This window comes from Schistocerca serialis, chromosome 1, assembly GCF_023864345.2.
Source record: "Schistocerca serialis cubense isolate TAMUIC-IGC-003099 chromosome 1, iqSchSeri2.2, whole genome shotgun sequence".
Classification (NCBI taxonomy): Eukaryota; Metazoa; Arthropoda; class Insecta; order Orthoptera; family Acrididae; genus Schistocerca; species Schistocerca serialis.
In genome coordinates, this window is record NC_064638.1 from 1015000614 (window position 1) to 1015020084 (window position 19471).

General features: G+C 43.5%; 1 protein-coding gene across 1 annotated transcript in view; it reads left to right on the top strand.

The window, feature by feature from the left end:
- LOC126454999 (lachesin-like) overlaps positions 1-19471 on the top strand; it is a 1180169-nt gene that overhangs the window by 1079530 nt on the left and 81168 nt on the right. The window contains exon 10 of the mRNA XM_050091142.1: positions 2976-3050. Coding sequence (XP_049947099.1) covers positions 2976-3050 — 75 coding nt within the window. The remainder of the gene's footprint in view (positions 1-2975; positions 3051-19471) is intronic.

The following is a 19471-nucleotide window of genomic DNA, read 5'->3' on the forward strand; positions in this document are numbered from 1 at the left end:
CCACATTAAGAACAGACATGAGAGACTTCACTAGGTAGTGCTTTCCAAAAGGAGAGGGGAGGGGGTGGGGGCTTGAGACGGAGGAAAATTATTTTAATACTGCGTGATGGCAATCCTCCTTCATATAAAAAAAATCTTTTTATACAAATTTAGTTTCGTTCTTCCTCTCCACGAGTCAGTTGACAGAAGAAATTTAATCTTCTGCACTTTATTACATCAATCAAAATTCGTTTGCAAAAGGTTGTTGAAAGTTTCCCAGATTTTGATCAACTAATGACTACATTCCTACATTTTGTCACGTGCTCATTCACCAAATTTTTCTTTGCCTGTCCTTCCTATGCCCTTCATGAAAATATTAATGAGGTGTGCATACTGTAAGACCTTCAGTACGCACACCATCAGATTATTTGACTTGTCGCTCTAACGAACTAGGCGAGTGTCAACAATTTGTCTCATGGTCTTATCGTGGCGTGTTTATCTTCTGCTGTTAGGTCAGATGATAGAAATGCCACTTGCACGCTTAGAGTAGCAGATTGACGGTGACAACTTTAAACGGAACTTGATTCATTTTTCTCACACATTTATTAAAATAATAAAAATGGTTCAAATGGCTCTGAGCACTATGGGACTTAACTGCTGTGGTCATCAGTCCCCTAGAACTTAGAACTACTTAAACCTAACTAACCTAAGGACATCACACACAACCATGCCCGAGGCAGGATTCGAACCTGCGACTGTAGCAGCAGTGCGGTTCCAGACTGTAGCGCCTTTAACCGCTCGGCTACTCTGGCCAGCTATTATTATTAAAATAATAACAAGCATATAAATTACTTAACTTTGTTCTGGATGCTATTTAATATTGACAATCTGAAGTTCCTTTGGTATTGGTACGTTAATCTTATTCTCACATATATCTCTGATACTTGACAAAAGTGTCTATACATTTATCTTCATGGCTATGCACAGGAATATGGTAATCTTACTAGGTGCAGACTGAAACTTAACTATAGACTGGTACAGACAAATGTAGAACTCGTATAGACTCGTACAGACGAATGAAGACTGGTACAGACTGGTTCAGACACATGCAGACTGACTAATCGGAGGTCTGTATACTCGTTATATCACGTGTTCATGTATCACTGCGCGAGTGTGATCCGCGAGGAGAAAAGGTTCTACGTTAGCAGCAATCTCATTGGCTGCGTTACATATTAATACACGGATAGGCGGAAGCAGAATTTGGTCTGTCTCTATGGCAGCGCCATCTCATAGTGCGGAGACGGACGAGCGCTGCGCCTGCACTGTTGTGCTTAGCGGGGCGCGCTCTAGTGGGAAAGTTGTGTACGCGCTGACTATGCGGAACTATGTACACAACAATTAATAAATAAAATATTCTGAGCGTTATTTCAGTTTATTTGCTGTGGAAGGAATGTAAAAAATTAAAATTAAAAAAACAATAACGGATGCGACCCCACGACTCTCGGATTACCGTTCTGTACTCTTTTGACTTGGTGAACCGCAACCTAGAAATTACGTTAACATAAAAGTCTCATGCCTCACCCACCACCACCGAAAATGATATTTTCAAATGAGCTTGGTGATCTGGAGCTCCCACTTTCGTCAGTTCCATTTCTGGCCAAGCCTGCATTTACCACAAATTTGGACTAAATCGATGATGACGAGTTATCGCTGTATCCTCGTCAGCGTAGAACACATTCGATTGCGCAGTGATAAACGAAGGATCCTCATGTAGGTAGCAGCGCTCAGCGGCCTGCGGTGGTAGTGTGTGCCTGTTAACAGTAATGGGTGACTCGGCAGCTAGCAAACCAGACAGAAGTCACCCAGCAGGTGGCCCATCATCTGGAAGGCACCAGTTCAGCTGCTGACGACATCTTCACTTCCGCAGCTAGAGGAAGCGGCTTCTAATGTGGCAGACTGAATGAACCACTTCCTGTCGATGGCTGGCGCGGAACACCTCTCACATCTGGCTGCTGGTGGAGACAGACATTGCAGTGCTGAAATGGATGGTATTTATAGTGGTTCGTCACCCCTGTTTGCACAGGACACAATTCTGCGTTCTGTAGGCCACAACAGAGCTGCGATGCGAGGCGTGGTGGTGTCGTATTCAAGTCATCACCGCTACATGCTAAGTTTTGTATTTTTGCCGTGTGAACGGTGTTACCGGCCTGGCTGCGGCGTCGAGGTTTGACTGTGTTGTAACTTACACTGCTGCATGGCCCGGCTGTGATTCTTGCTGTGCCAGCACAGCCCACATGCAGTTACTCGCTGAAGAACACATTTTCGATACCCGTCTATATCCCTTCCTTAATGTTCCTTGCGTCAGCCTGCAGTGACGTTTATTGTTAACTCGGCTATGTGAAAGAGCATTTGTTTCATAACACACCTTTACAATTCTGCGAATAAGGTATCAACATGGCTGCAACAGAATTCTCGTCAGAAGCAAAAAATTGGGTACAGGTTACCTGAAGCAAGCTCATCATCTGCGACGTCTTTCTCTTCATTTCTTAAAACGAGTTTTCTGAAGGTAGTATGTAGCCATATGCTGTACTGCACTTATGATTAGTGATAGAGCACAGTATCATAGAGCTATATTAGTTGTTACAGAAATCTGAGAACGTATACACATTCTGAATGTCAATGCGGAAACGTAATCGCTTTCAAACCGCTGTTTGGTACCCCAGATTTATATTTCCTTGTGGTTTCCCTAAAACTGTTAAGTCAAATTCGGAGAGCCCTCCTTTAAAATGACTATACGATGCTTTTCCGTTCACTGATAAATACCCTGTCGTAAATGAAGGAAAGCATGTTAATAGCCACCCAAACAAATATCACTTCGTAACAAGTTAAGAAAATCTTGAATGACACTAAATTATTGTCTCATACAGACATAATACACGAAATAACATGCTGATAATGAGTTACAAGGAAACGAAATTTAAATTTGTCTGTTCCAGAGATTCCTGCGCCGTCCACTACGTCTACAACCACGGACATCTCCGTGACCAAACCCAACACACTTCGGAAAAAGAGTGAGTGTATGCCGATACTATTGTAATCTGAGAGATAATTAATTCCAAATGTACATCTTCCACATAGTTTATATTTTATTTTATACTATATGGTCTCTAGTTTTCTAATAACACTCAAGACTATTGAAGTTTCTGGAACTACAAGCAGTCAATGACGTAACTACCACAGACTATACCAAAGGTAATATTTGAATGATGAAGGGAACGTGGCAGTAATAGCACCAAAAGTCAGTTGCGCAATTCTCTCGTGTACCAACTTCCTGCCGTAATCAATTGAGACATAGAGAGGGGAAACCTACTTTCTTCAAGGAGAAATGTTATCCTGCACAGGTTACATTTTTTATTCATAGTGACACTTTTGTAATTAGCTAATTTAATCTCATCACTCCTTAAGAAACTAACAATACCAAAAATAAACAGGCATATCGTTTAAAAATAAAAATGCCTGAACGTATTAACTAGTATTCATGATTACTTTTTGTGATGTAGTTTCATAACGACTAGTGTGATTGATTTAATTTAATTGCAATGTGTAGTTACGAACGAGGAAAATATCTCATGCACGTAACACGTACTTGTTCAGAAAACGTATTTCAGAACGTGTACGGACTTTTAAGGGAATTGTGTTTCTTGTGATTCATTCATAAAATTGTTTACTGTGGGCTCCAAAGTTTTGAAGACGCTATAAACGGGAAGGTGAAATGAAATGCTGTCGTACTTCTTCCAAATTTGACATTACAGCACAAAATACAGAGCAAGTGTGTAATATGGTATCGCCAGTTTACAATATAAGGTACATGAGGTATCAGATGTCATAAACATTGCGGTATATTTATTTTCATCGTGTAAACTTTGCAAAGTTCTAAGAAGTGCACAACTGCTTTTATTGTCTTATTTATGACTTGAAAAATGGAGCTACCATTTCCTGTCCCCCTTAACAGCAATCAAAGCAAAGGGTGAAAGCCAATGTCCGTCCAATAGAAAAGATAAAGTATACTTCATCTACTGGAAAGGTGATCGTCATGGGTCGTAAAAGGTAAAACGTAACCTGGGGATTATTAAGCAAGTTGTCTGGCCCACCTATGAAATAAGTACGTAAGAAGTGGCATAGAAGGCAAGTGTAACACGTTCAACTTACTTCATAACAATGCGACCGGTAGGAAGGTGACTTCGGTACTGGAAACTGAGAGATGCGAAGTTCTAATTGCTGCAATATGCGCCCTATTCATCAGCTTTTAAACCTTCTCATTTCCGTGTATTGCCACATTTAAAGGAATTTATGGGTGAGGAAAGTATGAATATAAAGGTTCTGCCCGTTGTGGACAGGTTTGTAGTCTTTACGTAGACGGACTTTACGGATGGAACCTACTCCACGGCAAAACGTTCGATAAACTGCATTTACGTACGAAGATCTATTTCAAAACACAAATGCAGTTTTTACCTGTACACCAGTCTTTCACTGCCTGGAACGAGCTTCACATCCTGACCTTGTCATATACTGCTTTAAAGATAAATATACGGAAGTTCAGTTATTGCCCGATCCAGGGTTTATTCCTGACGACGATAGTCGTTGCAACTTAAGAGACTACCGAAGCATATGTTCGAAAGTTAGAGAATCTGTTTCCTCTATAATACCACGTGTATTGTTTTATAAGTAAACCGGAATGGTCTAATTAAAAAGTTATTAAACAAATTCAAATTTTTCTCCTAAAGAACAACACTATCTTTTGTTGTTCATGGCGTGCTCAAAACAGCTGACGGTGCTGTTATTATAATGGTAGCGGTGGGTGCTCGGTTGCGAAACGCCACAGTAGGGTCGGCAAGTTCGACAGTTGAAACCCTATTCACATACATTCAGAGGTAGCCAGTGAGCAAACGGTTGTATTAACATGTCATATAGGTTCTATCTATCATTATGTAGAGCGAAGACAGCGATTAGATGATCCTATGAAGCACCATGGCGTTAATGAAATATCATTCAGTTAACAATAATTTAGCGGCGAGAGCTTTAAAACAGCTGTATCACCTTTCCGGCACTGTGTAACAGTGGCCGTGCTGAGTCGGCACTGACTGAAAGCGCGAGGTGGCTCGTCAGTGCCAAGCGGGAAACTTGCTAATCGCTGGTCACGGCGTTTCCTAGGGTCAGTGCCGCACCCCGTAGCAGGGATCGACGGCCGTGAGACTTCGCAGCCCAACGAGAGTGTGGACTTGTGTGGGAGCACCAGCACTCTCGGATGAAGCAACTCTTATGATCGTTCCCAGATTACTGCGTACTCCTCTAATCAGTTGCGGGTAAGACGTGGAGGCAGAAGAACCATTAGCAACCTGGAGGACAGCCCATGTCGTGGTCCCAACATTCATCCACTAAGGTGGTGGCACTGGCGCCAGCACCAAAGCTGAATAGCTTGCAGACGGCCATATCTATTCTTCATCCGTGGAAGATCGGCCCGGCTCCCATCCTCAACCACTCATTAGTTTCAATGGCAGGATGTGGCTTGTAAATCGAAAGTCCCCTCTACAGCCGTTCAGCTGTGGACTTTTAGCAGTGGACTCCAAAGGCAGCTTGGGGCATTTGCTGAATTCACCAGATCATCCTTCTAGTTAAGAGAGTTGGTCTTCCATCGGTATCCATCATTAAGATGGAATGACCTCACTCTGAGAATGAGCTTGAGGAGGATGGTTTTTATTGCAGATGATACCCCCCCCCCCCCCCCCAGACACACACATATCCAAGCGCTCACTGTTGACCGAATGTGTTATCGTTTTCTCGCCCTGTCAGCACTTCTGGCTTCCAAAGTGTTTAACATACAGTTTTCAACGCGTCCTTTTATGCGAAGTTAGCATCCTGAAAGTCAGTCTTGTAACATCCCTAGGTGAAGTTAATGCATTTGGCCTCGTCACAGCGTTCTGTCTGTCTGCGCACTGTTGTCAGTGTTCTGGGATTTCCTCTCGCATAGTCTACCACCTTGTTTGTACTTCGAGTCTCCCGTGTCGACATTTGGTAACGAAGCCGTTGCGTAGCTGGTAGACTTGCCCCATTTGCGACGTATCCGGCGATTTCAGACACAATTTTTTTCCTGCAGTTACTTACTATTCTATTATGTAAACAGTGTAACAATACTAATAACAATTCTAAAAAATTTGAACGAAGTATTTTGAAAAAGTAATAACTGCATAAACAAAGGACAAGGCAAAGGAAAAGAAGTCCAACCTAGACTGCCATGTGGAAATTCTGTAAAATGTAGTGTAGCAGACACTGCTTAGTATGATACTGACATGTAAAATACAGAACATGTGTCGCATGGAAGTTCTGTGTCTGTCACCTGGCAGCCAGTCTGTCAATATTATGTAAGTACGCATTTGTAGTCTTCTTCTACCGTGTCTTTCCTGAAGTAATGAAGCCACAGGAAGTACAGGGGCTGGACAAAGATATGGGACAACAATAAGGAAACATCACGGGAAACGCATACTTGAACATAAATGGAGATGCAGGCGAAGACAGCAGGTTGAGCTGTTGTATGTGACCGCGAATGGCTATTCCGCAATGTCCACAATACTTTGCAAGTGTCAGTCGTGGTTCAAATGGCTCTGAGCACTATGGGACTTAACATCTGAGGTCATCAGTCCCCTAGAACTTAGAACTACTTAAACATAACCAACCTGAGGACATCACACACGTCGATGCCCGAGGCAGGATTCGAACCTGCGACCGTAGCGGTCACGCGGTTCCAGACTGAGGTGCCTAGAACCGACTCAGTCGTGGTCAGAACACTGTTTTATGTTGTTGTGATTGCATTACGTCGGAGCTAATTTAATTCGAATGCGGGCAAATCGTTAGAGCAACTGAGGTGGCGGTTCCATAATCATGGTAGCGGGAGTGTTTGGTGTTTAAAGAGGTTCCGTATCTAAAATCTATGCCTCATACAGGAATACGTCATTCACTAAGTCACAGCACGGAGAAAAGTGTGTGTTGAGTGATCGTTGTGCACGGTCATTCGAATAGTGTTATAACGAAAAATAAAAGCATTACAACTGCAAAAGTGACTGCATAACTGAATGTCAGATTGACGAACCGTATCAGAACCAAAACAACACTAAGGGAGCCCCATTATCAGGAACTGCAGGGCGAGCGGTAATTCCGAAACCACCATCAGAGATGCAAATGCACCTAAAACGTAGTGCCGAAGCCATAAAATCTGCAAAGTGGGGCAATGGAAAAATGTCATTTGGTCGGATGGGCCCTGTTTCACACTGATTCCAAATGATAGTACCTCGTCTCCCACCTTGCAAACTTTACAGAAGCTCTCCTGCGAACCTTGCAGAACTAGCACTTCTGAAAGAAAGGATATTGCGGAGACATGGCTTAGTCACAGCCTGGGGGATGTTTCCACAATGAGATTTTCACTCTGCAGCGGAATGTGCGCTGATATGAAACTTCCTGGCAGATTAAAACTGTATGTCGGACTGAGACTCGAACTCGGGACCTTTGCCTTTCGCAAGCAAGTGCTCTACCAACTGAGCTACCCAAGCACGACTCACACGCCGTCCTCGCAGCTTTACTTCTACCAGTACCTCGTCTCCTACCTTCCAAACTCGGTCCGGCACACAGTTTTAATCTGCCAAGAAGTTTCATATCAGCGCACACTCCGCTTCAGAGTGAAAATCTCATTCTGATTCCAAATTCTTCTTGGATTTACGCCTCAGGAGTGAAACGTGGTGGAAGTTCGGTAATTAGTTGGGATTTGGGCAGTCCCATCGTGGTATTCTATGGTTCCAATGGTTACTCTGTAAGTTCACAGTACTGCCAAGATTTAAGTGACACTTTGGCTGATGAGGTCCCTCCCATGGTACTATCTTAGTTCCTCAATGGTGATGCTGTGTTCCAAGACGACAGGGCCCCTCTTCACACAGGACTGATCTGTGAGCACAAGGATGAACCGTCGCATATCCCCTGGCCACCATAGTCACAGTATCTCAATGTTATTACTCTTTTGTGGCGTACTTTGGAAAGATAAGGTCGTCAACGTTATCTGCCTCAATAATCGTTGCCTGCATGTCCCGCTATTTTATATTGTATTTATCTATTCCTGTATTTGCCAATACCGGGATGATTGGAAACTGTTTTGAATGCAATGGTTTTCCTACACCTGTATTTGCAGCCAAGTTTCCCGTCTCTTTCTTCTTCTCTGATACTGTGCAGTTGGAGTACCTAGCGCTCTTAATGAGATTTTTGCTGTCTTGTTTGCTTCTTCCGAATGATGCTTAATGGCACTGCATATAGTCAAACGGGCATAGAATATCCACTATACCTACAGTGCCCGAGAAGGCGGTGCAATGGTACAGGGCGACAATTATTGAACTACAGAAAAAAAAATTGTTATAAACTACGGCGTGCACACACTTTATTCAACATGTAAAGGTCACTACAGATATACGTAATTTGGTTATAACATGTTCGATACGCCCGCTATCATTGGCGATGATGTGCCAGAGACGAATAGCGAAATTCTGTATGACCCGCTGAAGTGTCGGAACATCGATGCTGTCCAGGACCTCCGGAATGGCTGTTTCCCACTCAGAATTGGTTTTGGGGTATATGTTGCACACCTTGTCTTTAATATAACCCCGCAAAAGGAGTCGTATGTGTTTAGATCCGGAGAATATGGTGGCCAATCGACGCCCATGCCAGTGGCCTCTACATCTACATCTGCATCCATACTCCGCAAGCCAACTGATGGTGTGTGGCGGAGGGATACCCTAGAGCCAGAATGGGGTCCCCAAAGTGCTCGTCCAGAACATCGAAACCTCTCCTGATTCGATGGGATCGATCTCCGTCTCGCATGAACCACATCTTGTCGAAATTAGGGTCACATTGAATAATAGGGATGAAAACATCTACCAAAATCTTCAGGTACCATTCGGTAGTCGCTGAACCATCAAAGAATATCGCATCGATTATTCCGTTACTGGACATTGCACACCATACAGTCACCTGTTGAGGGAGAAGAGAATTTTCGATCACGAAATGCAGATTCTCAGTTCCCAATATGCGCCAATTTTGCTTATTGACGAACCCATCCAAATGAAAGTGGGCTTCGTTGCTAAACAAAGCCATATTCACATCATACTAATTGCCATCATACCCCGCGGCCAACCGTGCAAGTTTAACGTCCTAACGCAAACCGTTCAGAATTTATGACAGTCTGATTTCATATAGTTCAACAATTTACAGTGACATGTACAACATGAATCACAATTAACTGAGGTCCTTTTGCGTTTTAAAGGTAGCCTGGAACGTTATTAAGGAGGTAAGTGATTAAGGTTGTGCGTGCAGTATTACGAATTATAAGTACACATTACACTGATTTGTTCTAAAAGTAGCTGATGACTCGCACGTAACACAGGAATGTTCATTAGCAGCAATCAATGACAGGCCACCTCCATCACGGAGATGACCAACAAAATGCAGTAGCCGACGATGCAAGACAAACGTTTTACATCATGGAGAGATGTACTATTGAAATTGCGAGAGAATACGTACCTGTAAGTGTCGAGCATCATATTACTTCTTTGAACATACGTCTGACAAAATAACCACAACGAGAAAGACCGAGAAATTATAACATTACGGAGGCTTACCGACAGTCAGTCTTCCCACACACCATTTGCAAGTGGAACAGAGAAGGGGGACCAGATCGTAGTACCAGAAGTACCCAGTGGCTCAAACTGTACGGTGGCTTGTGTAGTGTACAGGGTGCGACAGGTTTCCAGGAGTGGTGGGGAATATCGTAAGGATTGAGAATTGCACAGCAACCCATGGCCGCGAACATCATGGGTAAGTGTTACTAGAGGTCGAAGATCGGAAAAGGAAAAACAAGAGTGATTTATTTGAAACATTTATCGGACATAATGAGTACACATGGTGTATCACATGAATATAAGTGGCCGAGCGATTCTAGGCGCTTCAGTCCGGAACAGCGCGACTGATACTGTCGCAGGTTCGAATCCTGCCTCGGGCACGGGTGTGTGTGGTGTACTTAGGTTAGTTAGGTTTAAGTAGTTCTAAGTTCTAGGGGACTGATAACCTCAGATGTTAGGTCCCATAGTGCTCAGAGCCATTTGAACATGAATATAGTTGTAATGTTACAACAGATGCTCGAAGTTTGCATCACCAGACGCCCGGCATGTTTGTCACTGACGCAGCATTAACTGCCAGACACGCCTGAACACACCTGGAATTTCTTTAATTGTAGCAGCTATGTAGACGATTCTTGAAGCAAGATCAAGTTCATATTCCACAGGATCGCGGTAGTGAAGAATTTCATGACTCCCCACACAAAGAAATCAAGGCTCAATTAACCCGCTGAGCGGGCGGCAGGGGGTCGAGAATATCTAGCAGTCAGTGCTCCGTCGGTGTCACGCATGTGTGGCGTCTGATGGTGTCAACTTCGAGCATGTGTTGTAAGATTAAAGCTGTACTCACACAGTACGCCATGTCTACTCATTAAATCGAATAAATGTCTCCAATGAATCGGTTTGTTGTTTCTCTTCCGATCTTGGACCTGTCCTAATTCTTACCCCCGACGTTAGCGGCCCTAGGTTGCAATGCGATTCTCAGTCCTAATGGTGTGCTCCACATCTCTTAGAAGTTTGTCGCAGCATTTCTCGGACAATCTGTAGATGTAGGTGTAGATGCTGATACAGATGTAGTCCTAGTTTTAGTTCTATTTACATTGTGCATAAAGTGAATTGCTTTTTGATATTACGAGTTGCGGCGAAGTATTTTGCCAATGGGTTAAGTATCCAGGCAACCTGAGCTTTTGTGCATCACAGTGTGAGAGGTTCCGACCCTACAGTTGTGTGGTCACAGTCATTGACTGCCATGTAGAGAAGCCGCATTCAGTTCGCGGTACTGCTAGGGACTCTTCCTTGGTGAGAGCAGAGGAAGAGAGTCCACTCAGACTCTGCGATTCTGAGGAAATACTGGAATGAAACGTAGTGGCCACAAGGTTTCAAAAGCCGAAAACGCCTGGGAGGGTGGTATGCTCTCCATATCGCGTCAAAATGATACCTCATAGCGGAGGATGACACGGCGGCTGGTCGGCCTTGCTCTATTTTGTCGACCTGACAGCGGAGCCTAATGTTTCTTAGTTTTAATTATAATGCAGCGGGGAAGATATTAAAGCTTAGATATTGGTCTCAACTATCAAAGACGATAGTTATTTATTTCCGAAATGAGTAATCTTCAGCGTAGTTTACGTTGTTGTCGAACATCCTACTAAATGGGGACCACTGTTACAAACAAAGGTATCATAGTACGCCTCACGAAACGGTCTGAAAATTGGGAAGTTCGTGCTTTCTTGCGGGAATGCTAGTTGTCATATTATATCTGCTGTCTGGCTTGACATTCCACGCGGGGGATGCTAGGAATGACCGTTGCCCTCACAAGGAGAAGGCCTGAGACATGACCAAACGATTCGGCTCGTATTTGTCAGGTCGTTTCATAAAAACCTAAACTGAAAGACTGTAAGGTATTTGGGTCCAACACCGCATCGTTTTTGAGAAAACCAACTCTAAATTTCATGACGCGCAATCGACTCAGAATTCAACAGGATGAACTGAGCTGTTTTCATAATCATACGTGTGATCCGCAGACGTACATATTCCTAGAAATCGAGGAAAGTAACTTTAACGACGGCCCCTTATGTACCCATGGATGAAACTTGTCATATAAACTCTCGAAGCAGATAAGCTCGTGGCTTCAAGAACATCCAGTAATGCCATTCACGTCGCAACTACATTGTTCCTTCCAGAACTTCGGAAGAAAACAGGCTTCGTTTGACTATAAAATATTTCTTTTTCGGGAATTTTGATGCATGACACGGATATTGCTATCTTCAGTGAAAATGAGGATAAATTACACGATCCATTGAGTAGAATGATCTAATGAGTGTCGAGTATGAACTGGGAGTAAATGGAAGAAAGACGAAAGTAATGAGATGTATCAGAAATCAGAACAGCGAGAAACTTAACGTCAGAATGGGGGATCACAAAGTAGTCGAATTTAAGGAAAGTAGCAAACAGCAATAGGCACCTAAATAACGAATGACTGTAGGAGCAAGTAGAACATCAAAAGCAGACTAGCACTGGCAAAAAGGGCATTCCTGGCCAAGAGAAGTTTACTAATACTAAAGACAGGTCTACATTTAAGGAAAAGACTTCTGAGAATGTACGTTTGGAGCACAGCATTGTATGGTAGTGAAACATGGACTGTCGGAAAACCGGACAAGAATATAATCGAAGCATGTGAGATGTGGTGTTACAGACTAAATTTGAAAATTAGGTCTTCTACTAAGGTCAGGAATAAGACGTCTTCCGAGAATCAGCGAGAAAAGTAATACGTGGAAAACACTGGAAATAAGAAGGGGCAGGATGGTAGGACATCTGTTAACACAACTGGGAATAGCTTCCACGGTACTAGAGCTGTAGACGGTAAAAACTGTAGAGGCAGACAGAGATTGGAATACATCCAACAAATAATTGAGGACATGGGCTGCAAGAGGTTGGCACAGGAGAGGTATTCGTGGAGGGCCGCATCAAAGACTGATGAAAAAACTAAGCGTGGGTACGATAATATCACCTGAAAAGTATGTGGTAACCGTTGACTTTCAATTATGCTATGCATCGTTGCTGTATTCGAACGGTTGGGCAATTCATACTGGGGTTCCATAAGCGCATTGCAGTTCTGAAGCATTGAAATAAAAGTCTGTCCAGTGCTTGGCGTGAACAAGCGTTGCGCCATGACTCTCAGTGGTTCCCCGTGACGATATCGCAGCAGTCTCACTAGGAATGTTTTTATACTTTGGTATAATACCTTTCTGATTTACTTACACTATTAACACTCCTACTCCTAGCTGTTCTGATGTGGAAAAAGAATCAAATGGAGATAAGAAAGGCGGTATGTGTTTGGAAATCGATCAAAGCTTCTCCGCTCCCCAGCCGGCTGCTGATGATGGTGATGATATTTGGATTGTGGAGCGCTCAACTGTGCGGTTACCATCGCCCGTATAAATTCCCAATCCTCACACAGTCCAGTCTCGCCACTTTCACATAAGATTATGAAATAATGAAGATAATACAAACACCCAATCTCCGAGCCGGGGAAATCCCCGACCAGGCTGAAATCTAGCCCGGAACTCCGCGATCAAAGGCAACACCGTCACCCAGCCAGATGCCTTGGACACTTCGCCAACGGTTAACCGGCGTTTAGCTAATGGTTCATAAGCGGCAGTGGTGATAGTTTCGTTCTTTGATTTCTATAAAAATATGTATTTGCTTACCTTACAAATGATGAAACTTCCTGGGAGATTAAAACTATGTGCCGGGCCGAAACTCGAACTCGGGACCTTTGCATTTCGCGGGCAAGTGCTCTACCAACTGAGCTAGCCAAGCACGACTCACGCCCCGTCCTCACAGCTTTACTTCTGCCAGTACCTCGTCTCCTACCTTCCAAACTTTACAGAATCTCTCCTGCGAACCTTGCAGAACCAGCATTCCTGAAAGAAAGGATATTGCGGAGACTTGGCTTAGCCACAGCCTGGGGGATGTTTCCAGAATTGGAATTTCACTCTGCAGCGGAGTGTGCGCTGATATGAAACTTCCTGGAAGATTAAAACTGTGTGCCGGACCGAGAGTTGGTAGAGCACTTGCCCGCGAAAGGCAAAGGTCCCGAGTTCGAGTCTCGGCCCGGCACACAGTTTTAATCTGCGAGTAAGTTTCATACCATCGCACACTCCGCTGCAGAGGGAAAATCTCATTCTGGAAACAACCCCCAGGCTGTGGCTAAGCCATGTCTCCACAATATTCTTTCTTTCAGGAGTGCTAGTTCTGCAAGGTTCGCAGGAGAGCTTATGTAAAGTTTGGAAGGTAGGAGACGAGGTACTGGCAAAAGAAAAGCTGTGAGGACGGGGCGTGAGTCGTGCTTGGGTAGCTCAGTTGGTAGAGCACTTTCCCGCGAAAGGCACGAGTCACGAGTTCGAGTCTCGGCCCGGCACATGGTTTTAATCTACCAAGAAGTTTCATATCAGCGCACACTCCACTGCATAGTGAAAATCTCATTCTGCTTATAAATGATGATGAAAAATGCTTTATTATCTGACGGTTCCGTCAATTTTGAGTCGATTGCGAGTTGTAAAATTCAGGAGTTGTTTTCTCAAAAACGTTGGGGCGTTAATCCAACATATCTTCCACATCTACAGTTACAAGGATACTCCTCAAGTCACCGTACGGTGTCTCTCATTTTAGGTTGTAGGCTACACAAACGAGCTGGCATATATGAACCGAATCAGTTGGATGTGTCTGAGGCCTTCCCTCTGTCAGGGGCCAGATTGCGTATATGTTAGGTCCAATGTAAGGTAAGTGGTCATAATTCCGGAAAATCAGGACCTATTCGTTCATGCAGTGGCACGCAGAGCAAGTGGAGATGAAATCTAGCGACCCTGTAGCTCTAATTTGACGTGTAACTCAACTTTTCCTTTGAGCTGCTACACTTGTTAAGCGTTCAATTAAGCCAATGAAGAGCGGCGTGTATTAACTAGTTATGTGGGCACGTCAAAGGCGGGACGTTTCATTTCGGCGAGTAACGGGGACGCGTGACGGGCTCTGTTCGCGGCGGTGTGTCAACAGAGCCGCCTGGCGACGCCGCGCCGCCAGCAGCCGGGCGGCGTGGCGTGGGACTAGGAGCGCCAGCCAAATGGCGCGCGCGCAGAATAAACAGGCAGGCAACTCTGCGCCGGGTACACAGGGCCCGCGGCGCTATTTGGCCACCGCTACACCGCGCATTTCCTGCGTCGTGGCCGCCCACATTCACCATTCGTATTTGGCTTTCACTTCCGAGGAGAACGGACGGTCACATTCGTTTATCGACCACTGTTCTTGTCATTCGTATTGTATGACGTTACGGTTGGAAATATCACGGGGAAGGCCAAATCGTATTCCAGTGTTAGAGGAGCAGCATTTAGTCTTTAGCATACGTTATGAATCCGAAATCCAACATGAAATAATAATAATAATTTAAAAAAGACATAAATTTCAACTTCTACCCGTTCCTGAGACTAAGACTTCAAGAAGAATATAATAATTCCAATACCAAAGAAAGCTCGTGTTGACTTGTGAAAATTACCGAACTATCAGTTTAAGAAGTCACAGCTCCAAATTCCAACGCCGATGACGTTGTAGTTCTGTCAGAGACAGCAAAGGGCTTGGAAGAGCAGTTGAATGGAATGGACAGTGTCTTGAAAGGAGGATACAAGGTGAACATCAACAAAAGCAAAACGAGGATAATGGAATGTAGCCGAATTAAGTCGAATGATGATGAGCGAATTAGATTAGGAAATGAGACACGTAAGTAGTAAAGGAGTTTTGCTATTTGGGGAGCAAAATGACTGATGATGGTCAAAGTAGAGAGTATATAAAATGTAGATTAGCAATGGCAAGAAGGCGTTTCTGAAGAAGAAAAATTTGTTAACATCGAGTATAGATTTAAGTGTCAGTAAATCGTTTCTGAAAGTATTTGTATGGAGTGTACCCATGTACGGAAGGGAAACATGGACGATAAATAGTTTGGACCGGAAGAGAATAGAAGCTTTCGAAATGTGGTGCTACAGAAGAATGCTGAAGGTTAGATGGGTAGATCACATAACTAATGAGGACGTATTGAATAGAATTGGGGAGAAGAGGTGTTTGTGGCACAACTTGACAAGAAGAAGGGACCGGTTGCTAGGACATGTTCTGAGGCATCAAGGGATCACAAATTTAGCATTGGAGGGCTGCGTGGAGGGTAAAAATCGTAGAGGGAGACCAAGAGATGAATACACTAAGCAGATTCAGAAGGATGTAGGCTGCAGTAGGTACTGGGAGATGAAGAAGCTTGCAGAGGATAGAGTAGCATGGAGAGCTGCATCAAACCAGTCTCAGGACTGAAGACCACAACAACAACAACAACAACCCGTTTCTGAGAAAAAGGGGCTCAACAGACGGACATGCAGACAGACGGACCACAAGTGGGAAAAAATATTTTTATACGATACTATTCCAGATTAACAGTTTTCAATGTTTCTTGCTGTGCTTGTGGAGTGAAACCTTGCTTCTTGCCAAATTTCGTGATTTTAGTCAAAATAAGTGATGTAAATGGCCATGTTTTTTGACTGCATTGTCTTAGAAGCGAACATTTTTTACATCGTCAAGGAACCGTAGACCTTGATATTTGACGTAAATTTCAGTTTCATAGCTCAACCCATTCCTGAGGAAAAGAGGTCTTAACAGGCAAACGGACAATAACGTGATCCTATAATGATTCCGTTTCTACTGAATGAAGGACGGAGTACTAAAAGTGGTTTACCATCTATGTTTGCTACTCCACAAGTCAAAAGTACACAGTCCGGTTCCTTACAGCATTCACATTTAGGCAGGCTCGCTTAGCAGCGTGCAGTAGTGGGCCGCTGTAGTGATTCGAGGAGGAGCGCCGGTCCCAGATCGAATTCTCGTGGTGTATTAAGAAAGACGGACAAAGTGCCGGCATGACTGGATATGATTTTTAGGCGGTTTTTCCAAATCAGACAAGGTGTGTACAGGGCTGCTACACATGGACTACGTCAGTTACACGATTCTCAAACATTTAGAAAACGTTCGCACACCTTCACATCAAATAACATTGGTCCCTGGCAGATGGTGTGCACAGATTCCATCCTGGGTATGGCGGGAAGCGGCTAAGCGGAGGTTGGCTGATAGGCATCTTGCCACCATCTGTCACTAGCGTTGCAACAGTCAACAACTAAATGACACTCTGTAAATATACGAGATAAACGCTACGAAATAAATAGATGAAGTTACCGCCTTCGCTTTAGTGCCTCTTTTTCATTCAGAATTTCTATATTACTGAGTACGTGATATGGAATGTGTGACTCATTTGTAGAGAAAAATTTGTCTTTTGTTCTTTGTCTCTTGCTAATCATTGTTTACAACACAGTTAAATTCCCACTGAATGTTCTGCTGACCTCACAACCTAACCTGAGCTCTGAAACTTGCGAGGCACTGTAACTGTAATACAATTACATTGCCCCTGTGTGGATAATGCTGGGAAGAAGGCAGGACAAGAGTACGTCACCTACACTGTTCAACACCGACATCGACTACGTTGTTAGGGATTGGATGAAGAACAGATTACCTCGAGGTATAAGAACTCGGAGGGATAAATTTCGGAATATAGTGCTTTACACCGACGATCAAGTAAATATACAGGGCAGTCAAGACATACTTCATATAGCGGTACACAGATTCAACAATGTAAGTCTAAATTATAACGTCAAGTTAACAAGAAAAGCAAAACAATGGCCTATTCAGGAAAGTATTCCATAAGGAACAAGAGTTTAACAACAAGACTCATAGGTAGCATAATAATATAACAGCTGTCCCGTTTCCAGTATCTCACTTGTGACATAACTTTGAGAAAGAAAAAACATAAATAAGAGAACCTATCAGCATATATGTGGCACGATAAGGTAAAAAATGAAGTGTAAAACGAGAAGAGAAACACAGGTGAAGTTTTATAAAGAATGTAGGGCATTAAGATGAAAAGACAACTTGAAACTTTAGAAATGAAGTTCCACAGTCTACTGAAAGTCTACATGAGATAAGACGAAATAAGAGATGAATAAATAAGGGAAGAACTGGGGTACAACCATTAATTGAGAAAGTAATCCAACGAAAGCAGAATTGGAGGGAGCAGAGGTGTGTATTGCGTATGTCACCCCAGAGAAACCCTCGGCAATAGAAGGAATGCAACCCTATTAGGTGAAGGAGTGACGGAACCCCGAAGAAAAACTGGTGAGGCCTAATCTTTGATTGGCAAAAGAAGAAGAAGAAAACTGACTGTAACAGAGCAAGATATCTGACTGAACTGCATAGAACTAAAGTCTGATGTCAAGAAAAGAAAGGACAGTTGACGATGATGTTATGAGCGAGCGTCTTCACGAATTAGGGATGTGTTCTTCACAAGTACAATATAAACCCGTATTGCAAACATTTGCACTTGTATTCAGGTATTCTCAATGGATTGCAGTCTGAACGGCAGCTGTGGTAACAAACTGGAAAAATTATTGTGTAACGAGACACTGGAGACGAACTATTGGAACTGTAGGAACACTCAGTGGCGCTAATCTCGATCAAACTCCGAACTGGACTAAGCAAAAAAAAATCAGTTATTTGAAAGAAAATGATGCGATGTCAAAAACACACGAGGAAGTAGTATTCTTCAAAACCAACCAGTCAACAAGTCAGCTAGAACAATAGCCGTGACAAAAACTTGTTTACTAAACGTTACACTTGTGAAAAATATTGCCAGAAGTTCTTCTCGTATATATCGCCGGTCCGAAGCAACCTTATAATGTATGACAGAGAACACTTTGTCTGTCAGAATAATTTCCCTTGTTTTCCGTTGAACTCACAAAATTTTACGTCGCGTGGAGCAAAGCTTGTATGGCAAATGCAAGCACGTCATTTTGTACTGCATTAATCGTGGTTTAAATCAAGATCTTACACAGGCATGCACCCACTATTAATCTTTGCTTAACGGCAGGTCATGGGGAAGCCTTGTCAGAGAGGTCCACCGCATGAGCGTTTTGGGAAGTGATTCCAGTGGTGATTTCCCACTGTCTTCCACTGACGATGATGAAATGATAATGAGGACAACAAAACACCCAGACCCTGAACGGAGAAAATCTCCGACCCAGCCGGGAATCGAACCCAGGTCCCTTGGCGTGACAATCCGCCGCGCTGACCACTTTTTTTTTTTTTTTTTTTTGCATCTTGTTCTTTGTTGATCGTTGTGTTTGGACGTTGCGGGCGTCATATGACATCCGTTAAAGTTCGTTTAGTGGATCCTTGCACTCTGTTTTTTATTACAGAGGGCAACCAGCTCTCTGACCGAACACGCTCCTTTTTTTCATTTTGTTCGTTGTTGATCGTTGTGTTTGGTCGTTGCGGACGTCATATGAGATCCGTTAAAGTTCGTTTGTTGATCCTCCCACTCCGTTTTTTATTACAGAGGCCAATCAGCTTTCTGACCGAACACACTGAGCTACGGTGCCGGCGACACGCTGAGCTACCATGCTGGCATCACTCAGCTATCGAGGCAGACACTATGAATACGATTATTGCTTAAAAACAATCGCTGGTTTTCTCTGAATTAATAAACATTAATAAACACCCAACGCCGTGACGCATTTCATCATCATCAACATCAGTGTTCTGCATTTAGGTCATCACATGTAGCTGTCCATGCAGTCTTGACATTTTCTACCCTCCTCATTTTCTAGTAATTGTTTCCAGTTATCTTCTGCGTCCTCTTCTTGTTTCTCCATCCA